Consider the following 15908-nt stretch of genomic DNA (forward strand, 5'->3'; position numbering starts at 1 on the left):
GAGTTTTGTATTTTTGTTTCGTTTTGCAACAAAATGTTTCATGTCGTGCTGTTAGATTCTATATCCTGACCTTTAAAACTTTATTGATTAAAAAAAAGTTCTGGCTTTTCCATGCATTCACAATAGTGAGAAATTTCTCTCATGTAATCCATCCAGTTTGTTTCTGCAGTTGGAGAATTTCTTCATACCTTCAGACATTCCTGGGAAGTCAGAACCAAAGAGCAGGTTTCTGTTTGCACTGCATCTCCATGCACCACAGAGAGCTCAAGGCAATCCTGCACAGCAGAATGCAACAGAGTCTGGCATTTGCTTTTACACAGTCTCATTTGGGAGTCGTGTTCGCCCACACAGCCACCCACACACGGTTGGCTGATGTCACAACCCTCCATTAACAGCAGCAGAGCTCAGGCGCGAGCGAGAAAAGCACCACAGCCATCACGTTGAGCTTCAATCTCCAGGGTTGTGTGAGCTTTTATAGAAATTATGATTTGGGATTCATTACCAATGATAATTTTCCGATGATAATCTAAGGCATTGCTGGCGTTTTCATGAATAAAAAATATTTCAATGAAGAATGCCTGAATGTGCATGCAGCCTTCCATTGAGAGAAATGGTTTGTGTAATGCCACGTTTGTCCACATGGTGTCAGCACTGCACGTGCAGAGTGGCTGCAAAAGTGGGACAACAGCGCCTGGGTGAAACAATTCCGTGTTATTAAATAGAACTTAACAATAAAAAGGACTCCACAGATAAACTTGAGGTGGAAGATGCTATTGATACTTTTTTGTCTGAGTTCATGAAGAATTTTCTGGACCTATTTTCAATTTTATTAGTTTAATTCATACATTTTTTTTACATTTATTGTTTACTTTTGCCTTACCTTACTGTTTAGAGGGCTTAGTCTTCTGTAAATGTAAAAGTTTAATATTTGCTAAAGCATAACATCAATATTTCCCATGTCATCTTTCATGTAATTTAAGAAAGTATTGTAAAAGAAAAAAAAAGGAACAACATATCCTTTTATATACTTTTAAAAACTCGTTTTTTTTAAATTAACATATTTCTTTTTATTTCTTACTAACTGTAATGCTTAAGTGTGTATGGTTTCTTTAAGATCAGATCATTATATTAATTGTCAAAATGTTGATATTATTTGGAGAAGACTACAGTATGTATTCATTAAAAATCATGAAAGTAAAATATTTATTATTTTAAATTATTTTTTGGTTAATATTCTTATTATGACTGGTTATTACTGATTATTAAGACTTATCATTGACTTACTATTATAAAAATTTTAATTAGCAGTAAAAAAACAAAAAAAAATGTGGCAGCTAAAGTTGAAATATATTATCTAACTTGCTTAGTTCAAATTTTAAAAAGCGCCTTTTTTTTCAATTTGTGTCATAACTGTTTGGTCATATAATCTAAAGATAGTTCACATATTGGCTTTCCTTCTCGCGGGGTTATTTTAAAATGTTTACAATACTTCATCAACTAGTCATTTCCCATCAAAATGAACTGGTTATCATTTGTTTGGATTCTTAATGGTTATATGCTCTTACCCTTTAAACTGCACTCATTTCCTGTTAAGGTTTATTTACTTAAGTTAACTGGAAATTACAATATAAAGTTTAATTTTCTTAATCACAGCTTATTTTTTTAGATGTTTACTAGTTTGGTAAATATACACGTCATCAGAAAACGGGGATATTAAATCAATATTGGTGCGTCAACAAAACAAAATGAGGTTGAGTAATAATCCAAATAAACTTTGTCCTTCGGGTTTTTTTGTTGTTGTTACTGTCTAAGCAGACTTATGTGGAACAAGGCAAGCTTTCAAGAATTTTAAGTGAAGTGGATTAAATATTTCCTGTGAATCCAACGGATAAAAATGCAATTTCTAATGTTTCCATCCCTGCTGGCCAAACCAAATGTCACAGTGGAGCTTAATGTCAGAGTAAATCAGAGCGCACACAGCAGCACATATTTTTTATTTAAATTCAAACAGAAACATTGCACATCTGCCTTTTCATGCCTTAGCTTTCCTTCAGATAAGTCTGAACAAACCCGAACTAGGAGAAGGAGAAAGAAATGCAAGAAACAGGTTACAATGCAAAAAATAAGGGGGGAAAAAGAGTAAATACTGGCCACACGTGAATACCCGATAGAAAAATAGAATAGCAATATTTATACATAACTTACTTAACATGATGCAAGAAATTTTAAGTCATGCATGTCTGATAAGATAAAGTGTGCGCTGATGAAAATATGAGGTATTTGTTGGCTCACTTGTTTGCTACATCCTTAGCAAATTGTTTCATACGGTTTACAACATGCAAAGAAAAAAAAAAGACTTTTTCCAGATTGAGATTTTCCATCTAAAATACAGTAGAGCATAGATCCATGCCACAATGTGCACAGTCACATTTGAACTCCAGTTAACAAAGCTACAACACAACTCATAAGGCATACCCCAGCCCAGGAAACAAACTTCCAATAACATTTATAATAAGAGCAATGATAATATCAAAATAAAAGCTTTGTCATTAAATGGGCACTTCTGTCCTGCAGGTTCCAGTCGTCTGATAACAGACGACTGGATATTCAGATTGAAACATTTGTGCCGCAACAGTCAGATTAAAGTACGTTTATTCCACTAAAAGTAAAGATTTTTCCTTTAAAAAAAACTGCCTTTCACTTTCTAAAATCAAAAACAAACAAAAAACTTTTAAATTTAAAGAAGTAGTGTGGGGGAAAAAAAATATGTTTTTAAACTGTCTTATCTGGCCCAATGTCTACATCAGGGAAACTGTAATTTATCTTTATCTATGAATAACAAATCACTTCTGTTTTTGCTTTCAAGCAGAGGCTAAATTAGGGTAATTTTGGTGCCAAATTGGTTTGATGCATATTTTCATTCACAGTTATCAAGGGGTTAAATGCATATGCCCGATTTATCATTCATAAACATGCACAGGAAAAAAGAAATTCCACACCAATTCTGACCCGACAGAGGAAATTGCAGGAAATGCATCAAGGAAGCAGCCATGTGCATAACTTTAAAACAGTACACAGTCTATTTGACACAAACAGTCATGAAAATATGCAAATCCTATAGATCACTTTTAAGGTTATAAGCTGTGTAATGAGGAGGTAATAAAGATAAAGAGATAGTAAAGGAACAGAGCTTAGGATAAAGATGATTTTGCTGGTGTGTTTGGGATTCTTGTCTTGTTGTGAATTTCAGCAGGGCTTTTATTGTTGGAAAAAATGAAAGCGCATTTAACTCTGAAATACATCAGAGGAGCTCTTTAGGATCTGGGGATCCTTCATGACATATTTGAAAGGAACAGCTAATGATCTCCTAATTAGCAGATGAGGGACCTCTTCCTAATCCCAACTTTTGGTGCTCCCTCCCATCATCACGGTGTCAGTTTTTAAAGCAATCTCTGAGGAAGTATACTTTCACTAACTGCAGTGAATACTCAGTAGCATTTTGTGGCTTCGGGTCCAGTCAGCTTTACTAGTAAATAAACCCCAAGCTTTGCTACTCGTGAAAGTTTTAAAGTCCATTGGCCAATTAACACTAAAGTTAGTTTGTTGATGACATGGATAGGGATGGGGTTTAATATCCTTTAAAAATTAAAGGCAAAGACAGTTACTGTAAACAGAAATTCTTCACCAGTTCAATGATCTCTGGTCAGAAAGTGCAATATATAGGGTTCACATATGAAGATTATTTCGGTTTTTAAGCATGAATGTGGTGTCTTTACAAACAGGTGTTTCAGGTATATTTCCATTTTAACCTTGTTGGAAAGAATGACATTGAATAAATTAACATAAAATTACGGTCTAAGGATAACATGAAGGCACATAGTGGGTAGAATGAAGATAGCCTCAACTGAAAAAAAAAAAAGTTTTCTTGGATTTAAAAGGTGGACTCCAAATTCTTTAAAACTGTCATGTGACAAATAATGCTAATCATAACTCATTGCTGATATAAAAAACTGAGATATCCACAGTTTTGTTTTTGTGCAGGTTTGCAAACGTGCTGATGTTTTGATTGCTTGTGAAGCACTTGGCTATCAAACTGAGCTGTGAGATGCTAAACTTTAGTTTGAAGGATTGTGATGCAGCTTGGTGTTGCTGATCTGAGGTTCCAGTTACATCATTTTAAGAAGAATTGGATCAATTTTAACGAAAAAATTGAGCCAAACAAAAAATTCCGCCTAAAAAAAGGTTGTACTTAATATTTAATAATAATAATGATAATAATAATAATAATGATAATTATAATGATAATAATAATGGATTGGATTTTTCTTCGCTTTTCCAGACGCTCAAAGCACTTACAATGTGTATCCATGGTGATGGTAAGCTACTGATGTAGCCACAGGTGCCTTGGGGCAGACTGACAGATGACACTTGTTTCATCTTAATTCTGTTTCTGTGAACCAAAACAAGTGTCATTTGAGCTCATAAAAGCGCTGTGTTCCTCACTCCCAATAGATGTGAGCAACACTTTCAACAACTGTGTCTTTACCAGTCTCCATCATTTTTTACTCTTTTTTATCAAATAATACAGATCGGGGCAAATAATATCATATGGAGAAAGTCAAACCAAGCTGTCAGTAAACAAAATACTCAAAGGCGCTACCATGAAGGTAAATTAAATTTGTATTCTGAGTGCTATTATAGAATGTTTTTTGTAGCCGAGTTTTGTACTTTTGTAAAAGGATTGATGTTGTGACTCCTCCCACATGCTTTTTTGCATCCATTGTAGGCACACACTACTGCAGGTTGCATCACCCATCTGTTTAACCAGTCAGAATTAGACCCTGAATTCACAGCAGGGTTCAAACCATTGACCATTAAAAAAAAGGTATCAGAGCTAGAAGTTAGTTTGACAAATATAATTACTGAGTAATAACTGCTTATTTCTCAATTGAAGTCTATGGGATTTTGGCTTCCTGGAGCCATCGGGTAACCTGTTGACAGAACAAAGAGTAGAAATGTGTATCCCTCTGGACCACGCCATGTTTGTTCCTCAAGAGAGACTTTGGTATGTTCCAGTGTGCTGACGTTAAGCTAGTTCTCTGTATAACCTATACTTTTGAATTTAACCCTTCATTAAACAAAGTTCCATCTTCTCCTGTATAAAAGACAGTGGCGCAACAGGGTAGAAGAAAAAATTCATACATTTTAAAATCTCTACATTCCACCTGATGCTGACTTTTTGATGGTTTAAGAAAAGGTGCTTGTATGTGTAGAGCCGTTATTGAGAACTAGATAAATTATTTAAATCCGTTTTCCTTTTCAAAGCCAACAAATTAAAGACATGGATGGCAAAAGGGCTGGTTTTCTTTTCAAATATCCCCTTTTAAACCTTTAGAAAGTATAAGATAATGTGATAATTATTTAACACCCACTTTATGAGGTTTTATTTAAATCCTGATCTCAGATGAAAATTTGCTTCTTTTAGCTTCAAAATAACTTAAACTAGTAGGCCAAAAATCAGAAGGAACATCTAACTGCTGCTTGTGAAACTAAACCTGCAGTTTAGTTTTAGGATTTTAAATCAGTGTAGCTGAGGACTTGCCTGTAGAAATGAATATGATATAAGAAGAACTTTCTGAAGGCACATTGTGTGTGAAAACTGAGGCCCTGTATTTAAAAAAAAAAGCAGGGCAATATATATTTATAAGTATTTTTAAGTAATATTTTGGCTATCAAGGGGTAAAGACTAAACTACAGTCACTGGTTTTAAAAATTATGGCATAAACACAGTATGAATCAACATCGATACCATACTGCCCAACAACCTCAGAGAAGAGGCCATGCATTTTTTTAAGGACTCTAAAACAAGGCACAGGAAGGGAGGGAGCGGAGAATTCAAATTGCAATGCGAGCACCATCACAGACACTGCTGTTCCAGCACCTCCATCTCTGCAGCTCCACCACCACACAACATTCCAATCAAATGCATACACCTAATTTTCTTTTCAACAGCACTTGTAAATATACCCAGTAGCCTATTTACAGATTTACAAAAAAAAAAATCTGTTAACCCCCTGATCAAAATACAAGCAACAAGTCACTAGGTCCCAATCCAACTTCAGTGGACATGAAAGTTGTGCTTGGTCTTTTCCGAAAAGTATCTTGCCAACGCTGGGTTGACACATTGGGTTTCAAACATGGTGCCAATCGTTTAATCGCTCTCAAAATCCTGCCAAACAAACGCAGATCTGTCACCTTTCAGTAAAGGGAAACTGAAAGGATCAGAATAACCTCCAAGACAGCGCCACACGCAAATAAAGCTCATCTCATGTAGCAAAAAGCGAAGAGGAGCAGAGCCGGGGACCTCTGCATGCACTGCACTGCCTCTGCTGCAGATTGCATTGGGGAGAAAAAAGGCTTGGGGCATTAGCGCGTCAGCAGAAGCTAACTGGCTGTCTCCTGTGAGCCATCAGTGTTGCCACTGCAGCAGGGTGTGCTGCCCGTTTTGGCCACAGTGCAGCCACTGGTTTCTGTGCTTTCACCACTGCAGGTGCTGGGGGGGTCGGAAATGCCTACTCCAGATTGTCTCTTCTTGTTCAGTTCCTCCCATTTGGACCTGTTAGCTCGGATCCTATCAAACATGGGCTGAAGTTTGGGATTCAACTTGACCAGGGTCTGAGGAGAGAAAGAGAATTATAAAAATTAGGGCAAACATAAGAAGCAAAGTCGTTTTAAAACTTGTTTTTTGAGTATATCTGCTCCTTCAAACACTAACGTTTAATGAATTTTGTTTATATTATAGCTTGAACTTTTTATTTTACATCAACTACAGCCTGTAAGATTCACCCTGATTTAAAATCATGCTAATGGCAATAATATATAAGGCTAGAGACTGAACCTGGAACCAAACAATGAACAAGGATTCCTTCTGTTGAAAGAATTTCTCATTTTTTAAAGACCCATTTCAACGAAGATAATGGTTTTTACATTTTTAACATGTTCTTGGGGCAATTTTCTCATGATGGAGGACTTTTATAAAGAAAATTAATCTTAAAGTTGCCTTTCTGAATATTCCTTAATTCAAATTGTTGTGAATCAGGAGCAGATCCAAACATACCATTGTAGAAAGCTTCTAAGTGTGATGTACGAGTTATTAGTTATAAGTACAAGTCACTGCTTTATTTTGATGGATCCTATTGTAAACAACTAAATTCATGTACGTCCTTGTTTTTTTGTCTGAGCTGGCATCTGGCTCAAAACTGTACGACTGGATAGCTCTAATTCTGCTTGCCATTTTTATTGTACGGGTGGTGCTAGATTTATTGAGGACTGTAAGCTGGCTACAGAAACTATGTCCCAGAAAATTACAGAAGTTTTTTTTTTTATTTTGGCTAAAAACTGCACCATCATAATGCTTTTACAGCATATCAAAAGATGATTAGAGTGGGACTTTAAATATAAAGAACAATAAAATAAGAGGATTGATTCTTCTTTTAAATAAATTACAAACAATAACAAGCATTATTAATCAAGAAAAATACATGAAGAGTGTTAATTAAATCTAGAGCTTAAAACAGGTCATGTGCATCCATTTTTATTCTTGACTTAATTTTCTGACACCATGTTTGCCGCTGTGGTTATCGCTACTTATCTGTCTTGGGCAGGAGGCAGCATGAACAAAGTTAGTAAAAGATGGAACAAACTATTTTAGAGAGACCCCGCCTAGATTTTCCGCCAAACTTTGGAAAGGAAGAGGCAGACAGAAGTGTGTTGTCCAAACGCCAATCCACGGACAAGAACCTCCATGTTGACGCTCCTTCAGAAGGAGACTCTTGGGGTAAATTTTAATTGGAGTTTGGCCCACCCTGGGGTCCGTTTTATTTGAAAGATGTGAAAGTTCCCCTCAACTGTGATGAGAAAATAGCCAGGTCTCGCTTGTGTTCAAATAAAGCATTTGTGTTAACCAATAACTGTAAAAGAGAAGGATACCAGGTGTGGTCATGTGATCCATAGGTTTATACTGAGCCACTTTGAATAAAGATTTTGTTTTTTTGATTGTTGGCAATATAGGTGCATGACCTTTACACTAAACATAACATGTAATAGTCGCCAAAGAAATGTTGCTTATTGTGAGCACAGACAAGCTACCTAAAGAGAAAAAGAGCACAGTTTAGGGGACATAAGCACCATGCAAATGTAAAGCACAAAAAAAGCCTACAGAAAAAAATCCAAAGAAATATGTACAGCGATAGTAAATGTCTTTTTAAAGTAAAAATGGGAAGATGTGACCCATCCATCAATCCATCCATCCTCAGATCCTGCTGTACCTCCTTGGGGTCATGGAGCTGCTGGAACTAACCCAGCTACTGTTGGGCAAAGGCGGGGTTCACCCTGAACAGGTCACCAGTCTGTAGCAGGACCACACACTCACTTTTGGATTGTGGGAAGAAAAGCCTGGAGAAAATTCACACATGCTCTGGGACAACATGCAAACTCTACACAGAAAGGTCCCAACTGAGATCAGAAATAGGGAATTTTCTATGCTAAGCACTACATCACTAAGAAGCACACATGTGGTCAGATTTGCTTTTTTTTTCATCTTGGTTGGTAATTTTTTTTTTTTTTTTTTAGAAAAACTGCCTCAAGCTTCATACACAATGACCTCAACAACGTGCATTCAAGTGACCTCTTTCAAAGAAAATCTATGTTAACACGAGTAAATGCGTGTTTCAGGCTTCTGCGTTAAAACTCTTGCATTCATGTGTAGCTGCACAAGTTTCTACAACAGTTTTCAGGCTCTATGCACTAAATGCGTGTCCATTGTGGGTTAAAAGCCAGTACCAGTAGAACTGGGACCAGATTTGGTAGTGGAGTATGGATGTTGTCCCTTTTACTTCTCAGGAGTGACAACCATTAGAAAATCGATCATGGAGGAGAAATGAATACTTGTGGTTTGTGCCTGGCCAGAATAATACATCACTAAGTCTTCCATATATCAGAACAGAGCTGTGAAAGAAAACGCTTGGAGCAAGATTCGCAAGATTTTCACCACTTAGACATTTCACACCCAGCCTCTTCCATATGTAAGTGGTGGAAAATGCGATAGTATTGAGTAACAACAGTCCAGTGTGAACAGCTAAACATGTGTTCAAGAATGTGCTTCTAGGACGATTGTGAACGTGTGTCACATCCCCGCTGTGAACTTATCATCAGAGTGAGCAGCTAGGATTAATCTGATTAATCTCTCAAAAGTGCAGTATAAAATATATGTGTTAAAAATGCCACGCCCCCCAAGATGACCATGCCTGAACTTGCCTCCTGCACGCTCACCAAATGTTTGTTCCTACAAGCAATTCACTCTAATCAAAAACAGCTTATTACTTTCTGTTTTTTGTTTTTTATAAAGTGAATAGTGTTGCCTAGCTGAGAAATGCAGCAATTGTTGCATACAAACGACTCACATTGTTCTGAAATAGCATTACACCACTTATGCAAAGCAAAGGAAACTATATAAAAGGAGCGTCTCATTACAATAACATTAACAGAACGTGACTGCAAAGCCACCATAAATGGCTGCTTCTCAAAGATTAGATGCACATGAGGAACTGCGACTGTAGCTGCCTTTGTCATTTTTCTACATTGAAATAAGTGGCAGTGTTCTCAAACCTGTCACCCTCAGTTTGACAAATCACCTAAGACACAAGAGGATTATGTTTCTTTCTGTCTTTTGAGAAAGTTGTGTAATTAGTTATCCTTTTTCATATGGAAATATGACGTTTGGATTTGTGAAGAAGTTACATAAACTTTTTGTTTTTAATTTTACCCACATTTATGTGGGTTTTGTGAGAACTACGTGACTGAATAACAAACACTTGCTAAAGGGACTGAGGACTGATTTATACATAAACAGCTTAAGAAACAGTCATATTCAAAATATTTATTAGATTTGAAATTAAATTGCATCAATTCTTTTATTGAGAGGATTGAATACTTTGGTTTGGTTTTTGGTCATGTTCTCTTTGCTGTTGTTTATTATACAATTACCGGTATGAAGCTCATTGAGACGACTATTCTTGTAATATTGGGCTATATAAAAAAACTGAATTGAATTGTTTTCATTCTGTCAGTCACACCAGGTTTAGGTTGCAAATCATCCACAGCTGTCTATTAATTATCCTCAATGTATTTTAGTGTCTGGTTTTCAGTTTGACAGTGTCAGGTTCTCTGCTCTGCTTTGTCACCCTTTTTGTTGCTCCCATGGTTTCAGGCATGTTCTGGTTAAGTTTGTCACTAAGCCTATATATATACATACATACACACACACACACACAGTCAGGACCATAAATATTTGGACAGAGACACATTTTTTCTAATTTAGTTTCTGTACATTACAACAGTGAATATTAAGCAAAACAACTCAAATGCCATTGAAGTGCAGACTTTCAGCTTTTATTCCATGGGTTGAACAAAAAGATTACATAAAAATGTGAAAAACTAAAGCATTTTTTAAACACAGTCCCTTCATTTAATGGGCTAAATTTTGTGTCAAACCTTAAATTCGACAGATTGAAGTAATACATTAAAACACACGGAAAAAAACAACAAAAAAAAGAGAAACTCCTAAAGATTTGTCTGTAACTGTAGCAGAAAAAGAATTTAACTATAATGGACAATTGCCCTGGGATGCACTGGTGAACTGGTCAGGGTGGATCCCTTACCGTAGATGGGATGAACTCCATCAACTCCCATGACTCTGCACTGGTCTATGGGGCTATGATCAGATAGATGGATGGATGGAGTTTGCAATGCTAGGACATGGATCTTGTCGTAACCCTTGTGCTATCGTAGGCACTTTAACGCTGGGAGTTGGGTCATCTAGACCCACGAGACAGTGCTCTGAACCTTTTTCCTTCAATGATTTGTGATCTTCACTGGTGTCCATGGATTACATGAAATCTTTCCACCTTTATCCACCTTTGTCATGGTAGGAATAACACGTCAAAGTAAGAGTGGGTCATCTAAGATAGCACAAGGGTTAAAGAGGAAAGTGTGTGATGCTGCAAGGCAAAGACCCTATCACACATTAAAAAAAATTTGTTAAAAAAAAGTTCAAACTAAATAGCAGTTCTGACGCAAAGTTTCAAAGTGTAGACGTCCTCTGTGAAGGAGTTTAGAGATTACGTTAGAAAATCTGCCACCATCGTAGTGTTAGAGCTGTTCTGTACACAGTAATGCACTTAGGTGAAACTAATGTGCAGCGACAGGAAGATTTTGCTAATATGTAATGACAATTAAGTTCAGCAATATTTTCTTCTTCGGTTTTATGGCGGTTCGCAAGCAAATTTAAGGTGCATGTAGTCCGGCTTCTTGTTTGGAGTGTGGATCAAGAGTCTAATTCTTACATATTTATTTATATTATGATTCCATCTTGTTTCTTTCTTTTTCTCTATTTTCTTCCCTTTTTCCCCATCATAATTTCTCCTTCTCAAACTTTTCTAACCATCTTTGCTTTCCTCAAAAATGAAACAATAAATATATAACCACACTCATTCCTCAAAAATTCATGTTCCATTTTATTTTCATCTTTTTATGTTCGTTCTTGAGTATTTGTTCAGTGTGCTTCCTGCACTTTAACAATACATGTTCTTTGGTCTCACCTTTACTACAAAATTCATATTTTCAATCGATATGTTTTTCTAGGACAAAGCTTGTTACTCAGATGAGTGATACCAAACCTGGGGTAAAAAATACGTTTCAGCATTATTTATTTGGTCTCCTCTGTTTTGAGCTGTCTTCCTGTCACGATCACTTCAGGTTCATCATCATCCACAGCTGTTTCCATTTCTGTTGATTGTCCTTGGCATATATAATTCTCTGGTTTATTAGTTCTTTAAAGTCAGGTCTTCAGCTTTGTTACCTTTTTTTGTTGAGCCCTCAGTTCCTGTTTTGGTGATTGTTAAGTTTATTTAACAAATGTTACCAGTCACTAAGTCTGGCCTCATGCATTTTGCTAAAAGTGGCACCAAAAAGCAAAAGGTTAATAATAATATGCTGAATGAATGACCAAATCTAGCATTTTTATTTCTTTTTTCCCTTAGTTCTCTGAAGCCTCCTGTTTAAGATCTGTTCATTCATCTTGGAAACCTGAGTTCTTAGCGTTAAAAAAAAAAACACATCTGAACATACAGGTGTTTAATTTCTGTCACTGCATGCATGCTAAACATTTGTTTTTTAAATAGGACACCGAACTGAGCAGTTTTCTTTTTTCCCTTATGTAAGAGAAGACCTTTCTCTGCAGTCCACACCCTCAGTAGGACATTGAAGCTGCTGTCCTCAGTCGACAGATTCAGAGGAGACTGTCATACAGTGTGGCACAAAGATGAAAAAGTTACATAATGGGGGATTAATATTCCACAAAGTAGCGAGCCACCATTGGGGTAAGGAGATCAGTGAGATCAAGAACCAGATCTCTTCTGCCCACGGACAAAATCCCTGCCGCCTCTGTGCTCTGGTTCCCCATTGTCAGTTTAATTGGCAGCAGAATGATCGTGAGCTTCATTTCTTTGTTCTCCAAACATGTGGCAGCATGCAGACTTACCCCCACGCAGACGACACACACTCTAAGCTTTGATGCTTTCCCGTCTACGCAACGAACGGTGGAGAAACTCGCAAAGATTGCTCTGACTTTTTGACACTGATCAAGGGAAAATTCAGAGGCGTTCTACCCCTTATGAATGAGAGTGATGTGTTGTTGTGTAGTTAACAGCATAAAAGCATCGAAAATCACCCAGCGCCGTGAGAATGAATGATATTATTTACTCCTTATCTCCTTGCCGTCTGCGCATCATGAATTACCGCCAACATAGCTTGTGTCTTAACAGATCTCGGCTCAGTATGTCAGCTTCCTTCTTCCTCCCACACATTTGCAGTGGAGGGGGGTAGGTGAATCTCTGCCCCCGTCATTCAGAAAAACAGGAATGCAGATTTATATATTTGCAAGGACGCATCATATTTCCCTCAAAGTTTACTAATATGTTTTACTCCAATCTTAATATTGGAGAATGTTTGAAAAAAAAAAGATTTTTAGTGAGCAGCCAAGAGGAAGAAATTTCACTGCAGTGTTCAGAGAAGTCCAGAGTTCACTCTCACTGTGAGGATTGAAACTGACTTACATCACAGCTCTATTCACACATTTCTCGCTCTTGAATCTGCGACTCTCCAAAGAGCAGGATGCAACCTTGAAGCTGTTCCAGAGCTTTCAAATAAAAAAGATTTTTCCTTTTTACAGAGAAATCTGTGGCCTTAAAAGAAAGCTGAATAGTTGTCTGCGACAGTTCCCCCTGCTGCCGTCAGCAGGAGGACAATAACCGAGGAAGGACAGAACCTACTGATGTCAAAGGCGGACGTTTGATGAGCGTGACACAATAAAAAGCTGCAGAGCGTTGAATCTTCAGAATGTTACCTCGTACAAAGGTGCACAGATTCCATCAATCCACTCCAGCTGAAGTCCAGGCAGCTCGTCCTTCCTGTTTCGGTCAAAGATGGCCTGAATGGCAAAAGACAGGGCTTGATCATACTATGTTGCTGTTAGTACTTTGTTTTAACCTTTAAATTATATTCGGGTCAAAATGGACCCGTTTCCAAGTGTGAAAATGGGTCATTTTTGACTCAAACACAATATTAGGGTTAAAGCCCCACTCCAATTATCTTATGATCTATTGAAAAAGTGTTTCCAGTCCTCTTTTAATCATCCAGTTTTTAGCCAAAATAAAAAAAACTGTCGTTTTCTAAAGATTTCCTTTTTTTTTTTTTTTTTAAACTTGTTCTGTCCAACAGCTGAGCAAACAGATTAGAGCTGAAGGCTTTTTGTGTTGGACAGGTTTTACTATCACAAAAAGAGGTTATATAGCTTCAAGAAACTAGAGTGTAGATTTGTATAAACCCCTTTTTGTCGTTTTATTTTTTATTTATTTGTTACATTTAGTGTGTGTGGGGAGGGAGAGGGGAAGAATGTGAGGGGAGGGTGGAAGAGAGTAAAAGGAAGAAAGGTGAAAAGGTGGGGGATACAAGCACTGATTTGAATAAGTTATTATTTTAAGCTGTAACAATTATACCAGATCTGCTGGAAAGACGAATGTTACATCAAAGGTGAAAATCTGACACTAAGATGAGCGAAAAAAATCTGTCCATCAATACACTGTGGGTAAGGAGGAGGGATGAAGCAGACAGGGAGCAGTGAGATTTCCCTCTGAGTTCTGAGCAGAACTACTGGCTCAGAGTAAGCCTGTCCTCACTTCCCATTATCCCTTTCTTTACATTCTCTCCCGCTAGTTTACAGTCCCTCACCTTAACATAGCATAACCAGTGCAAGAAAAATGCCGAGCAATCTCGGAGCTATCCAGTCATACAGTTCTGCACCAGATATCTGCTCATACGAAGAAGACGATGACCCACATGGATCTATTTGTCTACAAGTGCAAACATCAGAATGGAGTGGAGCGGGGAGCTTGTGGCCCACCGACTGTACAATTTGTGTCAAGGCTACATTTTTTTTGTCCACTCCGGATTCATAACGATTTGAATAAAGAAATACCGGTACTCACTAATGCCATTTTAATCATGATTATTTTGACACATATGTCCTCCATCATCAGAAAAATGCTACAAGAACATGTCAAAAACACCCCAAAAATGCATGTTTTATTGGAGTGGGTCTTTAAGAACTGTCTCCTAGGTCTCAAATCAACACTTCATTTCATTATCCGTTCACCTTCATTTTTCTGCAGCCCGCACCTTACAAGCTGCATGAGGCTGCGCTTCAGAGATAGTTTCCATGCTACAACTCAGACGTTAATATTTCATTTCCAACACCCTCATGCAGCGCGCTAAAGGTTTGACACAAGCAGCAGACCTGAGGCTACTGAATTAGTTATTTCAGAGGGGAGGCAAGGTGGCCTGGCTTGATTACTCGACAGTCATTAATTGCATGTGGAAGCTGGTGGATTTCTTCTTTTTTTTTCTTTTCAAGAACCTGCAGCCCAGATCCGACTCTGAAACTTCCCCATCACATAGAAAGCAATCCTCTGGTAGCAGAAGTGAAAATATTTCTGAAATTTTTTTCTAAGAAAAGGACTTTTAGAACAATTTTTACCAAAATATGACTAAAAAAGAGAGGCGTGTCAGCATTCTGTCAAAGAGCAGATGAATGAATGTAGTGCAGCATGGAGGCAGTGGAGCGGTCAAGCTGACCACACACTTTTCTCTCACTGTGAAAAAAAAAGCTCTCGTGTCTCCAAAAAGTGAGCACGCTTTGGCTGAAAGGAGGAAATGTATATTAAGTTGAGTGTCATCGATGCACTGAGGGCAAAGAGGTGAAAGGAATACTGCAAAAAGCACAAAAGCAGAGCAATTCACTCACAGAGGGCGTGAGCTTCAGCTCCAGCCTCTCTCTGTCGCCCTGCTCGAAGAATTCGCTCGTCACCAACTCTGCAACCTGAGGAGAAACAAACCTTGTATCAATTAGAGGAAAAGAAGGGATTAAAATAGCCTAAAACAGTCTGCATATAGATCTAGATGACTGGTTTAGTAATGCATCTTCACATATTTGTCACCTTGCGTGATATATCCCAGGGCTTTGTGACGGCACCAAGATCACACGCTGTCATCATCATGGATCTGAGGAGAAGACATGCTCATCTCACACCTTTTATCATTTTTTTACCATGCAGTTCAAATCCTGTTTAGGCCCTTGGTCAGGAATTACATTACCTGCACATGTCCCTATGAGCTTTCACATTCCAGTTGTACTCTCCTTTGCTGACCAAGTCAAAGAACATGTTTCTATTCCTGAATGGAAGCAAGAAATGTTTGCATTCAGCTGTATTGCACAATATCCACAAGGGGGTGGT

At 37.6% G+C, this 15908-nt stretch overlaps 1 protein-coding gene across 1 annotated transcript in view; it reads right to left on the minus strand.

Moving 5' to 3' along the window:
• Positions 1–1975: 1975 nt before the first annotated feature.
• Positions 1976–15908, minus strand: part of pde11a (phosphodiesterase 11a) — a 47642-nt gene continuing 33709 nt past the window's right edge. The window contains exons 16-20 of the mRNA XM_004081931.5: positions 15769–15846; positions 15612–15675; positions 15419–15493; positions 13463–13546; positions 1976–6675 (exon numbers count right to left, since the gene is read on the minus strand). Of these exons, the coding sequence (XP_004081979.1) occupies positions 6445–6675; positions 13463–13546; positions 15419–15493; positions 15612–15675; positions 15769–15846 (532 nt within the window). The 3' untranslated portion in view covers positions 1976–6444. The remainder of the gene's footprint in view (positions 6676–13462; positions 13547–15418; positions 15494–15611; positions 15676–15768; positions 15847–15908) is intronic.

The sequence above is a fragment of the Oryzias latipes genome, chromosome 21 (genome assembly GCF_053564925.1).
Source record: "Oryzias latipes strain Hd-rR chromosome 21, Olatipes_Hd-rR_3.1".
Taxonomy (NCBI): domain Eukaryota; kingdom Metazoa; phylum Chordata; class Actinopteri; order Beloniformes; family Adrianichthyidae; genus Oryzias; species Oryzias latipes.